General features: G+C 39.6%; 1 protein-coding gene across 1 annotated transcript in view; it reads right to left on the bottom strand.

Moving 5' to 3' along the window:
* The window catches only part of ACAD11 (acyl-CoA dehydrogenase family member 11), a 381,257-nt gene that overhangs the window by 41,697 nt on the left and 318,165 nt on the right, over nt 1-21,395 (bottom strand). Inside the window, 1 exon segment of the mRNA XM_053714335.1 lies at nt 5,236-5,307. Coding sequence (XP_053570310.1) covers nt 5,236-5,307 — 72 coding nt within the window.

The raw sequence follows: 21,395 nt of genomic DNA, 5'->3' as shown, positions 1-21,395 counted from the left end.
TTTCTGTACCCCTGATGCAAGGGCTATATGCTTTTTATGCAATTTTACACTTTTCTCCAATAAAGTCAAGTTTTATCATTAACGCCTGGAGGTCTCGCTGGTTTTTTCATACTAAGACTGTTTACATACCATTTTCCAGCTGAGCCTTGGCGTGTAACGGAACAGCAGCAGTCAGAGTGGCGCTACGGGATTACGCAGAGAGAGGAGGAGCTCAGTGTCACAGCAACGTGTACTGCAATCGGCAGCTGGAAACACACGAACGCTCACCCGGTACAACATTGGTGGAGGCTAGAGTAAGGAGTCCGGCGGAGATAAATCCTTGGATTCAGCTACAACGCCTTTAAGGTAATTGGATAGACACTCCGCAACCGCATAGTGGGGCCATATTTTCCGCACAACCTTGAGACTGCCAGGAGGTTACCGGGTGAGTTACTATTATTTATACCTATCTTCCTCAACGTTACATATCGCCACAGCCTGGAGCTGCAGAGGGGGACTTCTCTGTATAAATATAGGATAATACCTCATTTTGTTGTATGCCTTATTGAACTTCATTATGGCCAAAATTTATTGTCAGTGTGGCTACAAATATTTTCCCAGTTTTAGACTATATTCTAGGGAAAGAATTAACCTATTTGTATATTGTCATCTTTTTTCGTTATTATTATTGTCAATTATTATCAGTTTGTACTGTTACCAATTTTTGCACATTCTATGTATTTTCTCCTTTGAGTATGTGAGTAATCTACATTAACTGGATATCGTAATTGTATGTCAATTTCTTTTAATGTTCTTGTTGTTGTTATTAATGATACAGGGATATTAAGGGTTAATTGGTTGATGACCTGGTGCCTCTATTTAAGAGGTAATTAGATATGGCTTCAGCAGTCTATGAGTAAGCTCCACCAGGGGGCGCGAAACGCGTTAGCCCTTCTTGTCCTTGGTTTGTACTACTTCTTTTAATTTGTGGAAATAAACTTCTATTTTTGCTGGACATCGTTTCTTTTTTTTATATTGTGCAGTTGGTTCGCTGTTTTTTTGAGCCGGTATTGCACGCTGCCTTTGTGGTCGTTTGGTGTTACCGTAGTTTTCTGTGGAGTCTGACGTCACTGGTGTGTGCCCGGGATCGTGTACGAGCAGTGAGTTTGGAGCGGCTTCCTTCTACTGTGCTAGATACATTCATATGCATGTCTAAATATGTTTATTTGTGCATACATGTGTATTTATGTATGTATATGTGTGTATATATATATATATATATATATATATATATATATGCAATGGAGCCCTTTGCTGTCAAGTAGATAAAAACATATAAGAAGTAACTTATTTTAGCCCATTTGTGCTTTTCACAGAAGAACACTTTCCTGAAGTAGATCAGTCTGATCCTGCCTAACAAGGTCAGTCCAGCCCGGAAATAACAGACTATTCTCCTCTAAACAAGGGAAATGGCAAACCCAAACAATGGTTTCCACATCCTTTGGGCTTCATCGGTGAAGTGCATCCAAATCCCTCTAAGCAAATTGTCTTCAGCAGATAAAAACAAAGCACTTTATACTAACATAATGACTGTGGCTAGCCTTTTCAGCTGCATCTCAGATTGGCTCCTCGAAATAAGTCACGTTGTGGGTGCAGTTTCGATATTGAAGAACAATTCCAGCAAACAAGATGTTAATTTGTTTTAAAGATGTTTAGACTTGGTGGATATGTTATTCTATATCAAGACAACTGTATTCTAATAACAAGACGTCTAGTGTCCCTTTAAGGGGACAATATAGTACATTTTCCCTTTATGTGCTCAGCAAAATTGATAAAAGCAGATTTAATAATATAAATATTACAATTTTATTCTACTGATACAGAGTTATGAAGTACCATAAATAATAAGAATGTTGAAAATGCTGAAAAATTCCAAAGCATATGCCAAAACTGATACCATGCTAAAAATAAAGATGGGAGGTTTGAATAAGAAAAATATTTCATCAATAAGCAAAGGGAGTCTTAGTTTTTATCCAAATTTGTTTGTAAGTTAAGATATTCTAAAACTAACACTGTTTGTGTTAGACAGGTTTATTAGTGGTTTGCTGGATTTCTTTTACAAGTAAAGGCAATAAGATAATATAAAACAGAAATTTAAAGGGGAATGAAGCCCCAATTTTTTCTTCTGTTATTCAGACAGAGCATGCAATTTTAAAAAAGCTTTCCAAATTACTTCTATATTAAATTTGTTTTGTTCTCATGGGTTTCTTTGTTGAAGCGCATACCTAAGTAGGTAGTGTGCGTGTGTCTACAGCACTAAATATCAGCAAACATTGCTGCAAATGTACTAAATTGTATACAGCCTATCTACCTGCTTTTCACAAAAAGAATATAATGAAAACAAAGTAAATTTGGTAACAGAAGTAAATTGGAAACTCTCAATCATGAAAGAAAAAAAAATAGGTTTCATGTCACTTGTGATAAAAATACTATAAAATGCAAGTGGTTTATTATGTAACTATAATGTCTTAAATACTAATTTTACTTTCATTTTACTTGAACCACCAATTACAAGGCAGAATGATCTAGGTGAAGTGAAATATTACTATTAAATAAAGCCCAAGGTAGCTAATGTAACCACAAACGGCTATTCTAATTGTAGGATTTTTGTTACATTGCAATAAAAAGTTAAAAGGAAATAAAACAAATGTATTTATATATGCAGTTTTATTGTAAGTGTAAGCTCACTATACATTACAAAAATTCATGACAACCTTTCTTTTAACCCCTTAACGACCAAGGACGTACGCCACACGTCCTCAAAAAAAATACAGTTAATGACCGAGGACGTGTGGCGTACGTCCTTGGTCTGGAAAGCAGCTGGAAGCGATCCTGCTCGCTTCCAGCTGCTTTCCGGTTATTGCAGTGATGCCTCGATATGGAGGCATCCTGCAATAACCCCCCTTGGCCATACGATGCAGAGAGAGCCACTCTGTGGCCCTCTCTGCACCGGACATCGATGGCCGGTATCGTTGGTGGGTGGGAGCTTACGTGGGAGGCGGGTGGGCGGCCATCGATGCTCTGTATGGAGTGGGGGGGGGTGGGACCCACGGGGGCGCGCACGGGAGCACGCGCGTGCACGGGGGGTAGGTGGGCGGGCGCGTGCACGGGGCGGGAGCGGGTGGGAACCGCTACACTACAGAAAAACATAAAGTTAAAAGTAAAAAAAAAAAAAAGTTTAAATATTAAAAATATAATCTAAGGGGTCTGGAAGGGGTTGGGGGTTGGTCTTGGTGGGGGGGGGGGGAAAGCTACACTACAGAAAAGGGCTTTTTTTTTTTAAAAAAGGCACATTTTTGCAAAACTGGGTACTGGCAGACAGCTGCCAGTACCCAAGATGGCGCCCATTAAGGCAGAGGGGAAGGGTTAGAGAGCTGTTAGGTGGGGGATCAGTGAGGTTGGGGTCTAAGGGGGGATCATACACATCAGCATATGTAAATATGCTTTTTTTTTAAAAAAAAAAAAAGGGCCAAATACCTTTTATTTTAGTACTGGCAGAGTTTCTGCCAGTACTTAAGATGGCGGGGACAATTGTGGGGTGGGGGAGGGAAGAGAGCTGTTTGGGAGGGATCAGGGGGTCTGATGTTTCAGGTGGGAGGCTGAGCTCTACACTAAAGATAAAATTAACCCTGCAAGCTCCCTACAAGCTACATAATTAACCCCTTCACTGCTAGCCATAATACACGTGTGATGCGCAGCGGCATTTAGAGGCCTTCTAATTACCAAAAAGCAATGCCAAAGCCATATATGTCTGCTATTTCTGAACAAAGGGGATCCCAGAGAAGCATTTACAACCATTTGTGCCATAATTGCACAAGCTGTTTGTAAATAATTTCAGTGAGAAACCTAAAATTGAGAAAAATTTAACTTTTTTTTTTTATTTGATCGCATTTGGCGGTGAAATGGTGGCATAAAATATACCAAAATTGGCCTAGATCAATACTTGGGGTTGTCTACTACACTACACTAAAGCTAAAACTATCCCAAAAAGCTCCCTACATGCTCCCTAATTAACCCCTTCACTGCTGGGCATAATACACGTGTGGTGCGCAGTGGCATTTAGCGGCCTTCTAATTACCAAAAAGCAACGCCAAAGTCATATATGTCTGCTATTTCTGAACAAAGGGGATCCCAGATAAGAATTTACAACAATTTATGCCATAATTGCACAAGCTGTTTGTAAATAATTTAAGTTAGAAACCAAAAGTTTGTGAAAAAATTTGTGAAAAGTGAACGATTTTTTGTATTTGATTGCATTTGGCGGTGAAATGGTGGCATGAAATATACCAAAATGGGCCTAGATCAATACTTTGGGTTGTCTACTAAAAAAAAATATATACATGTCAATGGATATTCAGAGATTCCTGAAAGATATCAGTGTTCTAATGTAACTAGCGCTAATTTTGAAAAGAAATGGTTTGGAAATAGCAAAGTGCTACTTGTATTTATGGCCCTATAGTTTACAAAAAAGCAAAGAACATGTAAACATTGGGTATTTCTAAATTCAGGACAAAATTTAGAAACTATTTAGCATGGGTGTTTTTTTGTGGTTGTAGATGTGTAACAGATTTTGGGGGTCAAAGTTAGAAAAAGTGTGTTTTTTTCCATTTTTTCCTCATATTTTATAATTTTTTATAGTAAATTATAAGATATGATGAAAATAATGGTATCTTTAGAAAGTCCATTTAATGGCGAGAAAAACGGTATATAATATGTGTGGGTACAGTAAATGAGTAAGAGGAAAATTACAGCTAAACACAAACACCTCAAAAATGTAAAAATAGCCTTGGTCCCAAACGGACAGAAAATGGAAAAGTGCTGTGGTCATTAAGGGGTTAAAGAATCAGTTTTCAAGTGGAATGCAATTTTTTCATTTGATATAAACATACTGACAAGACATGCTGTAAATATTGCGGTAGACTGTGACAACACTATGGTGCTACCGACTAAAGAATGCCCCTCTTGATATGGTGCCCAAAAAATGGAGAAATGCCATATAAACTTTTAGCTGAAGGTTAGTGTTGCCCTATGTGACTGGTAGCCATTTTATTTCTAATTAACCAAGACTAATATGAACATTGCAAACATGGCTGATAATATCGGTTGTAATGCCATTTAAATCCAGAGATTTAGTCTATTTGTAAGTCTAATCATCCTTCTTTTTATGTGTCACTAACTTTTGATTGAAATACTTACCTAATATTAAATTAGTTACTGGAACCCGTACATTATTAAAGTGAACTTCAAAATGTCCTCCATGTGGTGTATCTAAAAACACAACTCAATATTAGTGAGGTCTACACATTAACCAAAAAAAATTAGATAGACTGACAGACAGACAGACAGAGAGATAGATAATAAGCCTTATCTCTAGTGTGAGAGATCTCTTGATTTAATATTTTAATATATTGAACCTATTTTTCAAACTGTAATAATCTGTTCATATGGTTAATAAAATAAAAGAGCACAGAGAGGTAAATGCTCACATTAGCACAACTGTTGCCAACATGTTATTTTAATGGCTGCTGAACTTAGCAGCGTTTTACAAGGAAATCATAACAATTTATGTTATTACATTTCTATAATGTTATTAATAAAATAAACAGTATACCTGACTTAATTCAATGTTATTTTAAGTAAAAAAAATAAATGCAGGACACTCCCCTTATTATTAAGGAACTGTGAATTCCTCCCTGATGATTGACATAAGCCACTGCCGTGACATTGTCTGACTGGAATCTCATAAAAGATTTGTGCTAGAGGTCGAGCCAACGCTAGAGAGCCCTGAAGATGGAGTAGGGTTCCAGAATATTTATTGGTAACCTCACCTCCTGAGGAGACCAAATCCCCTGCGCTTTCTATGGCCCCCAGACTGCAGCCCAACCTAACAGGCTGGCATCTGTGGAGATCACTGGTCGAAGAAAGGAGGCTCCCTGAATTAAGGACTAGTGAATCTGCCACCAAGTCAAAGACTGTCTTGTCTTGTGATCTAACTTAATCCTCTAAACCAGATCCTCGTGGTTCCTATTCCAATGATGCAACATCTGCAATTGGAGGTCGCAAAGATGAAATCTGGCAAATGGAACTGGATCTGAGGCAGCCGCCATTAGACCCAAGGCTTCCATGCACTGAGCAATGGAAGGGAGAGGATTCAACTGCAGAAAGGCACAGGCCTGTTGCAGCTTCAGTCTGCGTTGAAAAACTGATTATGAACCCCAGAAAAGAAACATGGATCTGAGGAGTTAATGGGCTTTTTACAAAATTTCTTTTCAAACTGTGACTCTGAAGCAACTGAAGGACCATCTGATTGTGAGACACATCCAGATGATAAGATAAGGAGGAGCCTGAACCAGAAAGTCGTCCAAGTAAGGACTACAGAAATCCCTTGTGCTCAAACTACAGATAACAAAGCTCCCAGTACTTTTGTAAAGACTCTGGGAGCTGTAGCCAAACCAAAAGGGAAGCAAAAAACTGGCAATGCTAGTCTAGAAAAGCAAATTTAAGGAACTTGGCATGATCCCTGTGTATAGGAATATGCAAATAAGCATCTTTTAAGTCTTTGTGGACAAGTCCTGTGAGCCCTGCAACCTTTCTTCAATGAGAAAAGACCTTTTGCTGCCTGGCTAAAAACTCCTTATCTGCCCCTCTGAACTACGGGTTGCTGTGAGGAGGATTTGGGCCTCAGATCAGTTAAGAGGATCCCCTTTCAAACAATGTGTAGATCTTGTACTTAACTTTCACCTCACTGCTTATTAAGGCCTAGATTTAGAGTTCGGCGGTAGCCGTCAAAACCAGCGTTAGAGGCTCCTAACGCTGGTTTTGGGCGCCCGCTGGTATTTGGAGTCAGTGATTAAAGGGTCTAACGCTCACTTTTCAGCCGCGACTTTTCCATACCGCAGATCCCCCTACGCCATTTGCGTAGCCTATCTTTTCAATGGGATCTTTCTAACGCTGGTATTTAGAGTCGTTTCTGCAGTGAGCGTTAGAGCTCTAACGACAAGATTCCAGCCGCCTGAAAATAGCAGGAGTTAAGAGCTTTCTGGCTAACGCCGGTTTATAAAGCTCTTAACTACTGTACCCTAAAGTACACTAACACCCATAAACTACCTATGTACCCCTAAACCGAGGTCCCCCCACATCGCCGCCACTCGATTAAAATTTTTAACCCCTAATCTGCCGACCGCCACCTACGTTATACTTATGTACCCCTAATCTGCTGCCCCTAACACCGCCGACCCCTGTATTATATCTATTAACCCCTAACTTGCCCCCCACAACGTCGCCGCAAGCTACTTAAAATAATTAACCCCTAATCTTCCGACCGCAAATCGCCGCCACCTACGTTATCCCTATGTACCCCTAATCTGCTACCCCTAACATCGCCGACCCCTATGTTATATTTATTAACCCCTAACTTGCCCCCCACAACGTCGCCGCAAGCTACTTAAAATAATTAACCCCTAATCTTCCGACCGCAAATCGCCGCCACCTACGTTATCCCTATGTACCCCTAATCTGCTACCCCTAACATCGCCGACCCCTATGTTATAACCCCTAACTTGCCCCCCACAACGTCGCCGCAAGCTACTTAAAATAATTAACCCCTAATCTTCCGACCGCAAATCGCCGCCACCTACGTTATCCCTATGTACCCCTAATCTGCTACCCCTAACATCGCCGACCCCTATGTTATATTTATTAACCCCTAACTTGCCCCCCACAACGTCGCCGCAAGCTACTTAAAATAATTAACCCCTAATCTTCCGACCGCAAATCGCCGCCACCTACGTTATCCCTATGTACCCCTAATCTGCTACCCCTAACATCGCCGACCCCTATGTTATATTTATTAACCCCTAACTTGCCCCCCACAACGTCGCCGCAAGCTACTTAAAATAATTAACCCCTAATCTTCCGACCGCAAATCGCCGCCACCTACGTTATCCCTATGTACCCCTAATCTGCTACCCCTAACATCGCCGACCCCTATGTTATATTTATTAACCCCTAATCTGCCCCCCACAACGTCGCCGACACCTACCTACACTTATTAACCCCTAATCTGCCGAGCGGACCTGAGCGCTACTATAATAAAGTTATTAACCCCTAATCCGCCTCACTAACCCTATCATAAATAGTATTAACCCCTAATCTGCCCTCCCTAACATCGCCGACACCTACCTTCAATTATTAACCCCTAATCTGCCGACCGGAGCTCACCGCTATTCTAATAAATGTATTAACCCCTAAAGCTAAGTCTAACCCTAACACTAACACCCCCCTAACTTAAATATAATTTTTATCTAACGAAATAAATTAACTCTTATTAAATAAATAATTCCTATTTAAAGCTAAATACTTACCTGTAAAATACATCCTAATATAGCTACAATATAAATTATAATTATATTATAGCTATTTTAGGATTAATATTTATTTTACAGGCAACTTTGTAATTATTTTAACCAGGTACAATAGCTATTAAATAGTTAAGAACTATTTAATAGTTACCTAGTTAAAATAATTACAAATTTACCTGTAAAATAAATCCTAACCTAAGATATAATTAAACCTAACACTACCCTATCAATAAAATAATTAAATAAACTACCTACAATTACCTACAATTAACCTAACACTACACTATCAATAAATTAATTAAACACAATTGCTACAAATAAATAAAATTAAATAAACTATCTAAAGTACAAAAAATAAAAAAGAACTAAGTTACAGAAAATAATAAAATATTTACAAACATAAGAAAAATATTACAACAATTTTAAACTAATTACACCTACTCTAAGCCCCCTAATAAAATAACAAAGCCCCCCAAAATAAAAAATTCCCTACCCTATTCTAAAATACAAATATTACAAGCTCTTTTACCTTACCAGCCCTGAACAGGGCCCTTTGCGGGGCATGCCCCAAGAATTTCAGCTCTTTTGCCTGTAAAAAAAAACATACAATACCCCCCCCCCAACATTACAACCCACCACCCACATACCCCTAATCTAACCCAAACCCCCCTTAAATAAACCTAACACTACCCCCCTGATGATCTTCCTACCTTGTCTTCACCATGCCAGGTTCACCGATCCGTCCTGGCTCCAAGATCTTCATCTAACCCAAGCGGGGGCTAGACATCCACTGAAGAAGTCCAGAAGAGGGTCCAAAGTCTTCCTCCTATCCGGCAAGAAGAGGACATCCGGACCGGCAAACATCTTCTCCAAGCGGCATCTTCTATCTTCTTCCATCCGATGACGACCGGCTCCATCTTGAAGACCTCCAGCGCGGATCCATCCTCTTCTTCCGACGACTAGACGACGAATGACGGTTCCTTTAAGGGACGTCATCCAAGATGGCGTCCCTCGAATTCCGATTGGCTGATAGGATTCTATCAGCCAATCGGAATTAAGGTAGGAATTTTCTGATTGGCTGATGGAATCAGCCAATCAGAATATAGTTCAATCCGATTGGCTGATCCAATCAGCCAATCAGATTGAGCTCGCATTCTATTGGCTGATCGGAACAGCCAATAGAATGCGAGCTCAATCTGATTGGCTGATTGGATCAGCCAATCGGATTGAACTATATTCTGATTGGCTGATTCCATCAGCCAATCAGAAAATTCCTACCTTAATTCCGATTGGCTGATAGAATCCTATCAGCCAATCGGAATTCGAGGGACGCCATCTTGGATGACGTCCCTTAAAGGAACCGTCATTCGTCGTCTAGTCGTCGGAAGAAGAGGATGGATCCGCGCTGGAGGTCTTCAAGATGGAGCCGGTCGTCATCGGATGGAAGAAGATAGAAGATGCCGCTTGGAGAAGATGTTTGCCGGTCCGGATGTCCTCTTCTTGCCGGATAGGAGGAAGACTTTGGACCCTCTTCTGGACTTCTTCAGTGGATGTCTAGCCCCCGCTTGGGTTAGATGAAGATCTTGGAGCCAGGACGGATCGGTGAACCTGGCATGGTGAAGACAAGGTAGGAAGATCATCAGGGGGGTAGTGTTAGGTTTATTTAAGGGGGGTTTGGGTTAGATTAGGGGTATGTGGGTGGTGGGTTGTAATGTTGGGGGGGGGGTATTGTATGTTTTTTTTTACAGGCAAAAGAGCTGAAATTCTTGGGGCATGCCCCGCAAAGGGCCCTGTTCAGGGCTGGTAAGGTAAAAGAGCTTGTAATATTTGTATTTTAGAATAGGGTAGGGAATTTTTTATTTTGGGGGGCTTTGTTATTTTATTAGGGGGCTTAGAGTAGGTGTAATTAGTTTAAAATTGTTGTAATATTTTTCTTATGTTTGTAAATATTTTATTATTTTCTGTAACTTAGTTCTTTTTTATTTTTTGTACTTTAGATAGTTTATTTAATTTTATTTATTTGTAGCAATTGTGTTTAATTAATTTATTGATAGTGTAGTGTTAGGTTAATTGTAGGTAATTGTAGGTAGTTTATTTAATTATTTTATTGATAGGGTAGTGTTAGGTTTAATTATATCTTAGGTTAGGATTTATTTTACAGGTAAATTTGTAATTATTTTAACTAGGTAACTATTAAATAGTTCTTAACTATTTAATAGCTATTGTACCTGGTTAAAATAATTACAAAGTTGCCTGTAAAATAAATATTAATCCTAAAATAGGTATAATATAATTATAATTTATATTGTAGCTATATTAGGATTTATTTTACAGGTAAGTATTTAGCTTTAAATAGGAATTATTTATTTAATAAGAGTTAATTTATTTCGTTAGATAAAAATTATATTTAACTTAGGGGGGTGTTAGTGTTAGGGTTAGACTTAGCTTTAGGGGTTAATACATTTATTAGAATAGCGGTGAGCTCCGGTCGGCAGATTAGGGGTTAATAATTGAAGGTAGGTGTCGGCGATGTTAGGGAGGGCAGATTAGGGGTTAATACTATTTATGATAGGGTTAGTGAGGCGGATTAGGGGTTAATAACTTTATTATAGTAGCGCTCAGGTCCGCTCGGCAGATTAGGGGTTAATAAGTGTAGGTAGGTGTCGGCGACGTTGTGGGGGGCAGATTAGGGGTTAATAAATATAACATAGGGGTCGGCGATGTTAGGGCAGCAGATTAGGGGTACATAGGGATAACGTTGGTGGCGGCGGTTTACGGAGCGGCAGATTAGGGGTTAAAAGTGTAATGCAGGGGTCAGCGATAGCGGGGGCGGCAGATTAGGGGTTAATAAGTGTAAGGTTAGGGGTGTTTAGACTCGGGGTACATGTTAGGGTGTTAGGTGCAGACTTAGGAGGTGTTTCCCCATAGGAAACAATGGGGCTGCGTTAGGAGCTGAACGCTGCTTTTTTGCAGGTGTTAGGTTTTTTTTCAGCTCAAACAGCCCCATTGTTTCCTATGGGAGAATCGTGCACGAGCACGTTTTTGATGCCGGCCGCGTCCGTAAGCAACTCTGGTATCGAGAGTTGCATTTGCGGTAAAAATGCTCTACGCTCCTTTTTTGGAGCCTAACGAAGCATTTGTTTGAACTCTCAATACCAGAGTTAAATTTATGGTGCGGCCAGAAAAAAACCCGCGGAGCGTTAACAGCCCTTTTACCGCCGAACTCTAAATCTAGGCCTAAGGAAGCAAAATAATATGACCATGAAATGTGGGAGGTATTTAAAGGTCTGGTGTGTTGGGGTGTCTTTTGCATTCTCCAAGTGGTCAGGAGGGGAATATTCCCACAAGTAATGACATGTGGACTCTCACTATTTGATAAAAGTAAAGCACATATATATTGTGAATTTTTCTCAACTTCAGCAAGAAACATGTACATTTTTTCCTAATTAGATTAAAAATTTATTTTGGATTTTAATGGGACCTTCTTGTAGAATGTTAAATGCATGCAAGCACATTTCAAATTCAAATAGACTCTATTTTGCAGTATACGCTATTAGAAAAAAAAGCTTCCAGTAAACATTGGCCCTGTTCTGCAGTCATAGGTCATTTCGACGTGCATTCATTGTAGCTAAAAAAATATTTTAGAGAAAGGTCTTGTGATATTTAAAATCCATCTTAACCCATGAAAACTCCAGTTGTAAGCATATAACTTGCTTTAGGAAATTAGTAAAAGTGGTAAATTCTAACAACAAAAATGCATTTATATTTTTCTTACAGGCACACCATAATTTTCATAAATTAATAGGTAAAACTACACCATCATAGGTATTTGGCATTAATATAATTTATCTTTGAAACATTGCAGTGGTTTTGCACATGACATGCTCAATTTTTCAATCAATCAGTTAGTATGTTCTATAACAGGGATTCTCAGCTGCTGTCTGTAAGTACATCTAACAAGTCAGATTTTAAGTATCCTTACACTTTAGCTGACCAATGAGTCACTGATTGTAAATGGCTAATTCTAATCTCACCTTTTACAGGTGCTTAAAGGGAAATAAAACTCTTTTTTTTTCTTTTATGATTCAGATAGATAATACAATTTTAAACAACTTTCTAATGTACTTCTATTATCTAATCTGTTTCATTCTGTAAGTATCATTTGTTGAAGGAGCAGCAATGCACTAATGGTTTCTAACTGAACACATAGGTGAGCCAATCACAATCGATATATATATATATGCAGCCACCAATCAAAAGCTAGGACCTATATTCTCTGCTGCTCCTGAGCTTGCTTAGATAAACCTTTCAGCAAAGAATAACAAGAGAATGAAGCAAATTAAATAATAGAAGTAAATTGGAAAGTTGTTTAAAATTGTATTCTCTAGACATGCCCTAGTCAAGAAAAATCACACGTTCTGTCTAGGTTCCGGTGGAGGAGGAGCTCAACAGGTGTTGCTGAGCCCACACCTCCAGCCACACACATACTGGCGGTGGATTGTTTTGCGCGCCTGCCCCAAGTCCTGGGGCTCTTTGTAAGGACAGCTTGGTAAAAGCAGCTCTGGAACCCTTCACCAGTGGCCCACCATCCCACTGGTTCATACTAACTCTTTTCATTGCCTGGACTCAACTTGTCTCTATTTTGACCTACCCAGCCTAAAAACTATCTCTTACCACGCTATCTACGTTCTCTGCTTTAGACTGTATCTCCCTCCTCCTTCAAACTAAACTCTGCCACTCCGTTCAAACTTCAAACCTTATCTCCCCCACTCCGCCTGTAGCCCTCGCCAGGAAAATTCTCAGCATCTTCGACCGCTCTGTAATTACCTGAACCTCACCTGCGGCACCGCTGGAAGTGCCCCCCCTGCAGCATTGCAGCTTGGTGTCCGCCCTCTCCCTCCCCCACCGGTGCTGCGCGGGAGGGAGCTGGGCTCGATTTTGGATTGGGGTTCTGACGCTGGAGCCGTCCCTCTCCGGCTGACGCCGGTGTTTGATGCAGCCCTCTTGCTCTCCTCCCACCGTTGCTGCGTGAGGAGAGCCGAGCGTGATCCTCGATAGGGGCGGAGGGGAAACGGCTACTGGAGGCAGCCCCGTGTCGGCTTGCGGGGACCTGGATGTCGCTGGCGAACACGGCGAGTGGACAGGCGGAGGCAAGGGGTGAGTTTACCTGAACTTCTTTCTTACTGCACTGTGGGTCAAACACTGCTCCCGGATACCTGAAGAGGCTCCTAAAAATCTTAGGCCAGACCCGTTAAAAGTCAATTTGCTAAAGGCAGAGGTGAATAGGAGGAGGAAGGGGGGAGACAGGGAAAGAATCAGGCTGATGGCGAATGGCCTGGAAGCTTACCAAGGGGGATAAACCTGAGACGCTAAATCGTCTAGAGCACTTAATTACATTTAACAAGCTCTCTTGCTCCCTATCTCGATATCATAACTGTGGACTAGAAATATATAAAGGGGCAATTTGAACTTAAGAAGAGACCGAGAACAAAAAGACTTCTTCTATGAGAATATTTGTTTAATCTTTAACAACTCGAATATGCTCTCTCACTTTCCCCCTACCTGTTACAAAAGTTTCAAAACCTGATATTATTAACTGATTATCTTGCATTTCTCTCTTTATTTGGGATATAACACTGTCTAGCTTTATTAGATTGCGTACATACTGATACTATTTATGCAAAAAGGAATTGTCTTTGTTTGATGGCTTTTTAAAAGCGTTACTACACTACACATGTCTTCCTAAAGATGGGTCATTAAGGTTTAAACTGAATCATATCACTAACCAATATTCTTGTTGACCCTTTGAAAGGTCTACATGATAGTTGGTGTAGCTGCAAAAAGCAAAAATGATCTGTATTACCTGAGTTTTTTCCCTGCTCTCTGCCTACGAAAAAGATACAATAGGGATACAGGCAGCAATCTCCTGACCTATCTGTGGTATTCAATACTTTACTACAACAATAATAAACAGGGGTAATCTCCCCTAGTTTCTTCCTTTAAAAATAAAATATCTCTAATCAAGTCTTTAGATTTTAAAGAACTCCCTGAACCAATATTACCTGCTTATTCATATCACCTACTACTAATAAGAGCGTGGTAACTCCTGATACTCAGTATACTGAAAATTACTGTGCCACATGAAATAAGCATATATCTAGCACTGCGCAATATCTGGTAGTCTCAGTCTCTAACAAACTTGAATAAGCTCCTTCACTCTTTTTTTCCTCTCTGATACAAAAGTTTCAAAACCTGATACTACCAACTGATTATGTTGCACTTTTCTTCTTGTTTTGTATATAACACTGTCTAGCTTTGTCAGATTGCGTACATACTTATACTGCATATGCAAAAAGGAATTGTTTTTTGTTTGATGGCTTTTTAAAGGCGTTACTACGCTATACATACAGGTATCTTACTAAAGCTGGGTCACTAAGGCTCAAACTGAATCTTCTTATTAATCAACATTCTCGCTGACCCTTTGAAAGGTCTACATGATAATTAGTATAGCTGGAAAACCAAAATTTATCTGTATTACCTGAGTTTCTTCCCTGCCTTGAGTCTAGGAAAAAAAAAAAAAAATACAATAGGGATACAGGCAGCAATCCCCTGACCTACCTGTAGTATTCAATACTTTATCACAATAATAGTAAACAGGGGTAATCTCCCCTAGCTCCTTCTCTTAGAAATAAAATACCTCTAATCAACCCCTTAGATATTAAAGAACTCTCTGAATCAATATTATCTGCTTACTCATATCACCTATTACCAATAAGAGCATGGTAATCCCTGATACTCAGTACACTGAAAGATTCTGGGCCATAAGTAAATAAGTATATGTCCAGCACTGTGCAATATCCGGTAGTTTCAAAACTTGGGAAAGATACTCTATCTCAGCGATTTTGCACTAAAACTAAAAATACAACAAGAGCACTGATAATTGACTTCTTATTGCTAAAGAGGTTCCCCACCAACTTACTGTCGTTATTATTCTGCCAAATATCCTAAACCCAGTGATTAAAAACACTAAAGCCCTCATACCTTAGAAAAAGCGAGCAGATAAATAACATATAGGGTAAACGCGAATACACAACGTTACTCTAAACGCCTCTTCCTTTTTTTTCCCCCTCCCCTCCCCCCCTTTCTCCCTCTTTCTCCTTTTTTCTCACTCATCTACACAAATCACCCAAATAGCACGTAAATTAAATAGGGCATCACAAGCCACAGCCCGACACTGAATTGGCGCATTCCTCTACGCCCACCCCACTGATTCCCTTTTAGGGATCTTGAGATATATTCCTCCTTAGCTCACTTCTTCCTTTTTTTTTTTTTTTTTTTTTTATAATCACAAACAACACAATTGGAAAATCCCACACGAAGGCACTACCTTAGATTTGGCGTACTCACAACTTCCTGCCCGACTCAATCACCTCCCATAGGTCACGTACCATCCCCCCACATTCCCCCACTTCCCTTGCACTTCTACGTTCCTTTCTTTCCTTTTTTTTTTTTTTTTTTTTTCTCTTCTTTTTTTTTTTTCTCTCCCTCTCCCCCCTTCTCTCCTTCTCTCTGCTTCTTTCTCTTCTATAGAGAAGTACATGGATAAATTTCTTGGTATTTCTTCTAAAGCATCTTCACCAGGAATGGCAGGTAGACAAAGAGATAAGAAATCCAAAAACACACAGGACTCAATAGCTGAGATTCAATCAACTTTATTAAGTGCAGCCACACCTGAAGTACTAAATGTCCAAAATCTAGTTGCCAGCATTTCTGATGCCCTCTCTCCCAAATTCGATGCTCTTAGGATGGAAATTAAGCAGGATATTTCCTCTCTATCTCAGGAAATCAGACAATTCTCCTCAAGAATGCAGGAGGTCGAGCAGAGAGTATCGGATCTGGAAGACACGGTAGTAGTACAAGGCACTAAGCTGGACAGCATCAGTAGCAGTAATCAAAAAATCCTTATGAGACTAGAAGACCTTGAAAACCGTAGCAGAAGAAACAACATCAGAATAATAGGTCTTCCAGAGGAGAAACAATATGAGGACCTTGCCGTCTTTGTTTCTGACACACTAAAGACAGCTCTCAAACTCTCGCCCTTATACAACAACATCTTGGTAGAGAGAGCCCACAGATTGGGCCCACCACAATTAGCTCAAAAATCTAATAGGCCTAGACCTGTTATTGTAAAGCTACTCAATTACCAGGACAAAATCTCTATTCTCCAGCATTACCATAAAACACAACCTCTCATTATTAATGGAGCTAAGATCCTTATTTTTCAGGATTTCTCGGCTGAGACAGCTTCCAAAAGGAGAGATCTGGCACCTATATGCACTAAATTCATAAATTCTGGAATAAATGCGACCATACTTTACCCAGCTAAATTAAAAGTTACTGTGAATGGAACGGCACATCTTTTCCTGGAGGCACATGCAGCCGAGAAATTCTTCTCATCCTTAGACTCCCTAGCAACAGACGATGTAGCTCCCACTTAAACAGTGTAGGTTCGATAACTGGGAAGACCTCTTAAGTAGGGCTAAATGGGTCAAGTTCCATATGTGTCAGGTGGTTTTTTCTTGTTTTTTTTTTTTTTTTTTTTTTTCTCTCCATTCCCTTTTCCCCTACCTCTCTCCCTCACCTTACTTTCATGCTATAAAGACACAGAAAAATAGAAAAACTTAGAATAGTTTCGTGGAATGTGGGAGGGATCTCCACCCCCATTAAACGGAAAACCATATTAACACAACTAAGGAAATATCAGACTGATATAGGATTAATCCAGGAAACCCATCTCACTTCAGAAGAATCTAACAAACTTAAGTCCTCATGGGTAAGAGACGTATACTTCTCGCCAAGCATAGGCAAAAAAAGGGGAGTGGCAATTTTAATTGGTAAAAGAGCTCAGCTTGAGGTGATCCACTGCGAGCCTGATCCGGAGGGGAGATATGTCCTAATAAAAGTAAAAATCGCCCAGGAAATTTATACAATTTGCAACCTATATGGCCCTAATACCTTTGACCCAGAATTCTGGAATAGAATCCAAACTAAATTCCTCCTGTACAATCAGGGGCTATCAATTATAGGTGGCGATTTCAACATGGCACCACACTCCCCATTAGATAGACTTAGAGAATCTATGAAGCAAAAAAAACAGAAAAAGGATAATTTAGAATCTAAAATGTTTAAGAAACTAAAACAAAACCTAGCATTATACGATATCTGGAGAAGTCAGAATCCAGATGTTCAGGAATTCACGTGCCTCTCAAAAGCGCATAAAACTATGTCTCGCATAGATCTTTTTCTCGTAGATGAGCGCTTGGGCTCCTTGAGAGCCCAAGCAGGAATCACCCCTATATTACTATCAGATCACGCCCCTATTACTTTAGACATTAAGCCTGAACAATCAAGATTCAAATCTTCGCGCTTCTTCTTCCCATATTACTTAGCGACAGATATGAAATTCAAAACCCACATTAGATCTAAATTTGAGGAATATCTCCGGTTTAATTCAGAATATACCGAACGTCCAGAGTTGTTCTGGGAAGCCGCCAAGGCGGTCCTTAGAGGAGAAATTCTAACCTACAAGATAGCCCTGACCAAGAAATTGAAGGTAAGGGAGAGAGAGATACAAAAAGCATTAACTAATGCATATAATAAATTCATATTACAGAAGAACGCCTTAAACTGGTCTAAGTACGTACAGGCTAAGGAAGCCCGGGATACATTCTCTTTAACTCAACAAACACAAAAGGAATTAAAAACCCAGGCTAAACTTTATAGATTCGGGAACAAGTCCGGAAAGATGCTTGCCAGAATGGTCAATAACGAAAAAAAGCAACCCTATATCGAAGAACTTCTAGAGAAGGGTGTGCAAATCCTAAATCCGGATAAAATCGCATCCACATTGGTGAACTATTATCAGGAGTTATACTCCTGTAAAGGCTATGATCATGACAAGGCCACGGAGTTCTGGAATATGATCAAAAGCCCCTCACTAACGGACGAAGATATCAGTATCCTTAACTCCCCCATATCAGCACAAGAACTAACTGAGGCAATCTCTGGTCTTCCCACTGGTAAGGCAGCAGGCCCGGATGGATTACCTGGTGAATTTTACAAAATTCTTTCTTTAGAAATTTCTCCATACTTAATAAATTTATATAATGATCTCTATATGAATGGTAAACCAGTCCCTCCTTCATTCTCGGCATCACATACAACTCTGATCCTCAAGGAAGGGAAGGACCCAAGGCTCAAAGAATCTTATAGGCCAATAGCCTTACTTAATTCAGATTATAAGATTCTTACCTCCATTTTAGCAGCTCGATTACAGCAAATACTCCCACAGGTAATCCATCCGGACCAAGCGGGCTTCATGAATGGACGGAACTCCTCGGCAAAAATAAGGGAACTATTACTTACACTTGAATATTTGGAAAAGGCCCGGCAGACGGGAGGGGGGAGAGAGGAAATGCCCGGAGTACCGGACATGGCTATTCTGTCCATTGACGCAGAAAAAGCGTTTGACTCTGTCACCTTCAAGCATCTCAACACCTCCCTGACAAAATTTGGAATTAAGGGCAAATTTCCTGAATTTGTTAAGAACCTTTATAAAGGCTCAGCTACACGCCTAATCATTAATGGCATGGTATCCCCATCAATAACTCTGGAAAGAGGAACCCGCCAGGGGTGTCCTCTCTCCCCTCTCCTGTTCAACGTGGCCATTGAGCCTTTGGCAATCATGGTAAGACAAAACTTGGAAGGAATTAAGATCTCAAATCATGAAATGAAAATTGGCCTATATGCAGACGATGTACTATTATATATATCTAACACTAAAATTAACATCCCAAAACTTATGCAAATAATAGACCATTTTGGTACCTTCTCAGGATACAAAATAAACACAGCTAAGTCAGAAATTCTCTGGATCCGTAGGGATAAAGACTCTTGTACAGAAAACCCTTTCAAGAGAATAACAGATTCATTTAAATACTTGGGAATAAATGTTCCGGTGAATGCCGACAAACTATATGAACTTAACATACCCCCTATTATTAGGCAAATTAAAGAAAAGCTGAGAACCTGGCACACACTTCCACTCTCGGTCTCGGGTCGAGTGGCAATATTTAAGATGGTTCTTCTCCCGAAACTCCTTTATATACTTCTGAATGTCCCAGTAATCCTGTATGAAAAGGATGTAAGACTAATCAATAGCTTGATTAGCCAATTTCTTTGGCAAGGGAAAAAAGCACGAATCTCCCTTAAAAAACTCTCTCTCCCATGCGATTCCGGAGGTATGGCACTGCCAGATATCAGAGCATACAATCTCAGCTCCTTGGCACGAATAGCTAGTAGCTGGATCTTATCTAAGGATTATATCCTAAATAACCATCTTGAAAGTAATGTCTGCGATCCTTATCTTCCCCTAGCACTCCTACACTCCCCTCCTAAAGAGCTACCCCTAGAAATTAAAAGACTTAAATCTATATCCAACCCTATCAGGGCTTGGTGGAAAATATCAAAGCTTTTATCCTTTAACCCTAAAATTTCAAAACACCTCACCTTGATAGGGAACCCAAAGTTTCAACCCGGTCTACAGTCTGAGGTCTTCAATAGATGGCACAATAATGGATTAAATAAACTGATCTTACTGATAGATGGGGACGGAAAAACCATTAAAACATTTGAAAAACTAAAAGGGGAATATAACTTACCCAACAAAGACTTCTTTGCTTATTTACAGATAAGGCATTATTTCTTGGAAACAACTAGAGAGGTAGGATGGTCTTGGAAATTAGGTAAACTTGAAAATTGGCTTACACTTACGACTGTGGATCGGATTTCTATCTCTGTATGCTATCACCTTTTGGCTATTAGCAGGGGCAACCAGAATTTAGCAAGACTTGCTCTAACATGGACTTCACTGTCAGAACAAAATAGGGTAGACTCAAAAATAGTGCAACATTCTATAAGCAAAGTGAAAAAAACAACTCTCTCAGCTACTTGGCGGGAAGCACATATTAAAATTCTTCATAGGGCCTATTTTACTCCGGAAACGGGTCGCAGGGTTCACAACTCAGGCTTTGATAAATGCCCCAAATGCTCATTCCCGGCAGCCAACTTAGAACACATGCTTTGGTTCTGTCCAAAAGTAAGAAATACTTGGTGCAAGCTTGAATATTGGTTGAATAAGGTGCTGAAAATTCCCCCTGTAACTCTTACTCTATATCAAATTATATTATGTAACGATAATCTAACTGAACGCCACCCCAATGATAACTTGATCTCTGTCTCGATATTAGCCACTAGATACTTAATTTGTAAAAAATGGAAAACGCGCTCAGCGCCCAGCGTATGCGAAATCCAAAACTGTCTAAAAAAACAATGCTTATTAGAACAAAAAGATACAGACATAGACAATGAAGAGGACATAAGGAATTTTTTCAATAAATGGGCAGTATATATTAAATCACTCCCTGAAAATGAAAAAGAATATATGATCTTCCCATTTCAAAATTCTGAACTAATCTTACTAGGCATCTGGTAGCTGGGCGAGATGAATGAGAGATGGCCACCTTCCCTTTCCCCTCCCTCCCTCCCTTTTTTTTTTTTTTTTTTCTTCTCTCGGGTTGTTTTTGTTTTGTTTTGTTTTAATTTAAATAAAATAAAAAAAACTCCAACAATGAGTAATGACCAAATAGGTGGATAACTCAGGTTAATCTATTGTATATATGAATTATAATATATACTTCATGTTTGGTTGATATTGTTTCTCGTTTTCTTTTCTTCTCTGTTATCATAACATGTATGACAAACTGAAATATCTCTTGTTTTTTTTTTTGCCGATATGGATATTGTATTCATTGTTGGTTATAAATAAATATTTAAAAAAAATTGTATTCTCTATCTGAATCATGAAGAAAAAGAAATTGGGTTTCATGTCCCTTTAAGGACAGGAGATAATATATCTGCCTGTGGTCACCATTTCAA

The sequence above is a fragment of the Bombina bombina genome, chromosome 5 (assembly GCF_027579735.1).
Source record: "Bombina bombina isolate aBomBom1 chromosome 5, aBomBom1.pri, whole genome shotgun sequence".
NCBI classification, from domain to species: domain Eukaryota; kingdom Metazoa; phylum Chordata; class Amphibia; order Anura; family Bombinatoridae; genus Bombina; species Bombina bombina.
This window is presented reverse-complemented; position numbering and strand designations above follow the sequence as displayed.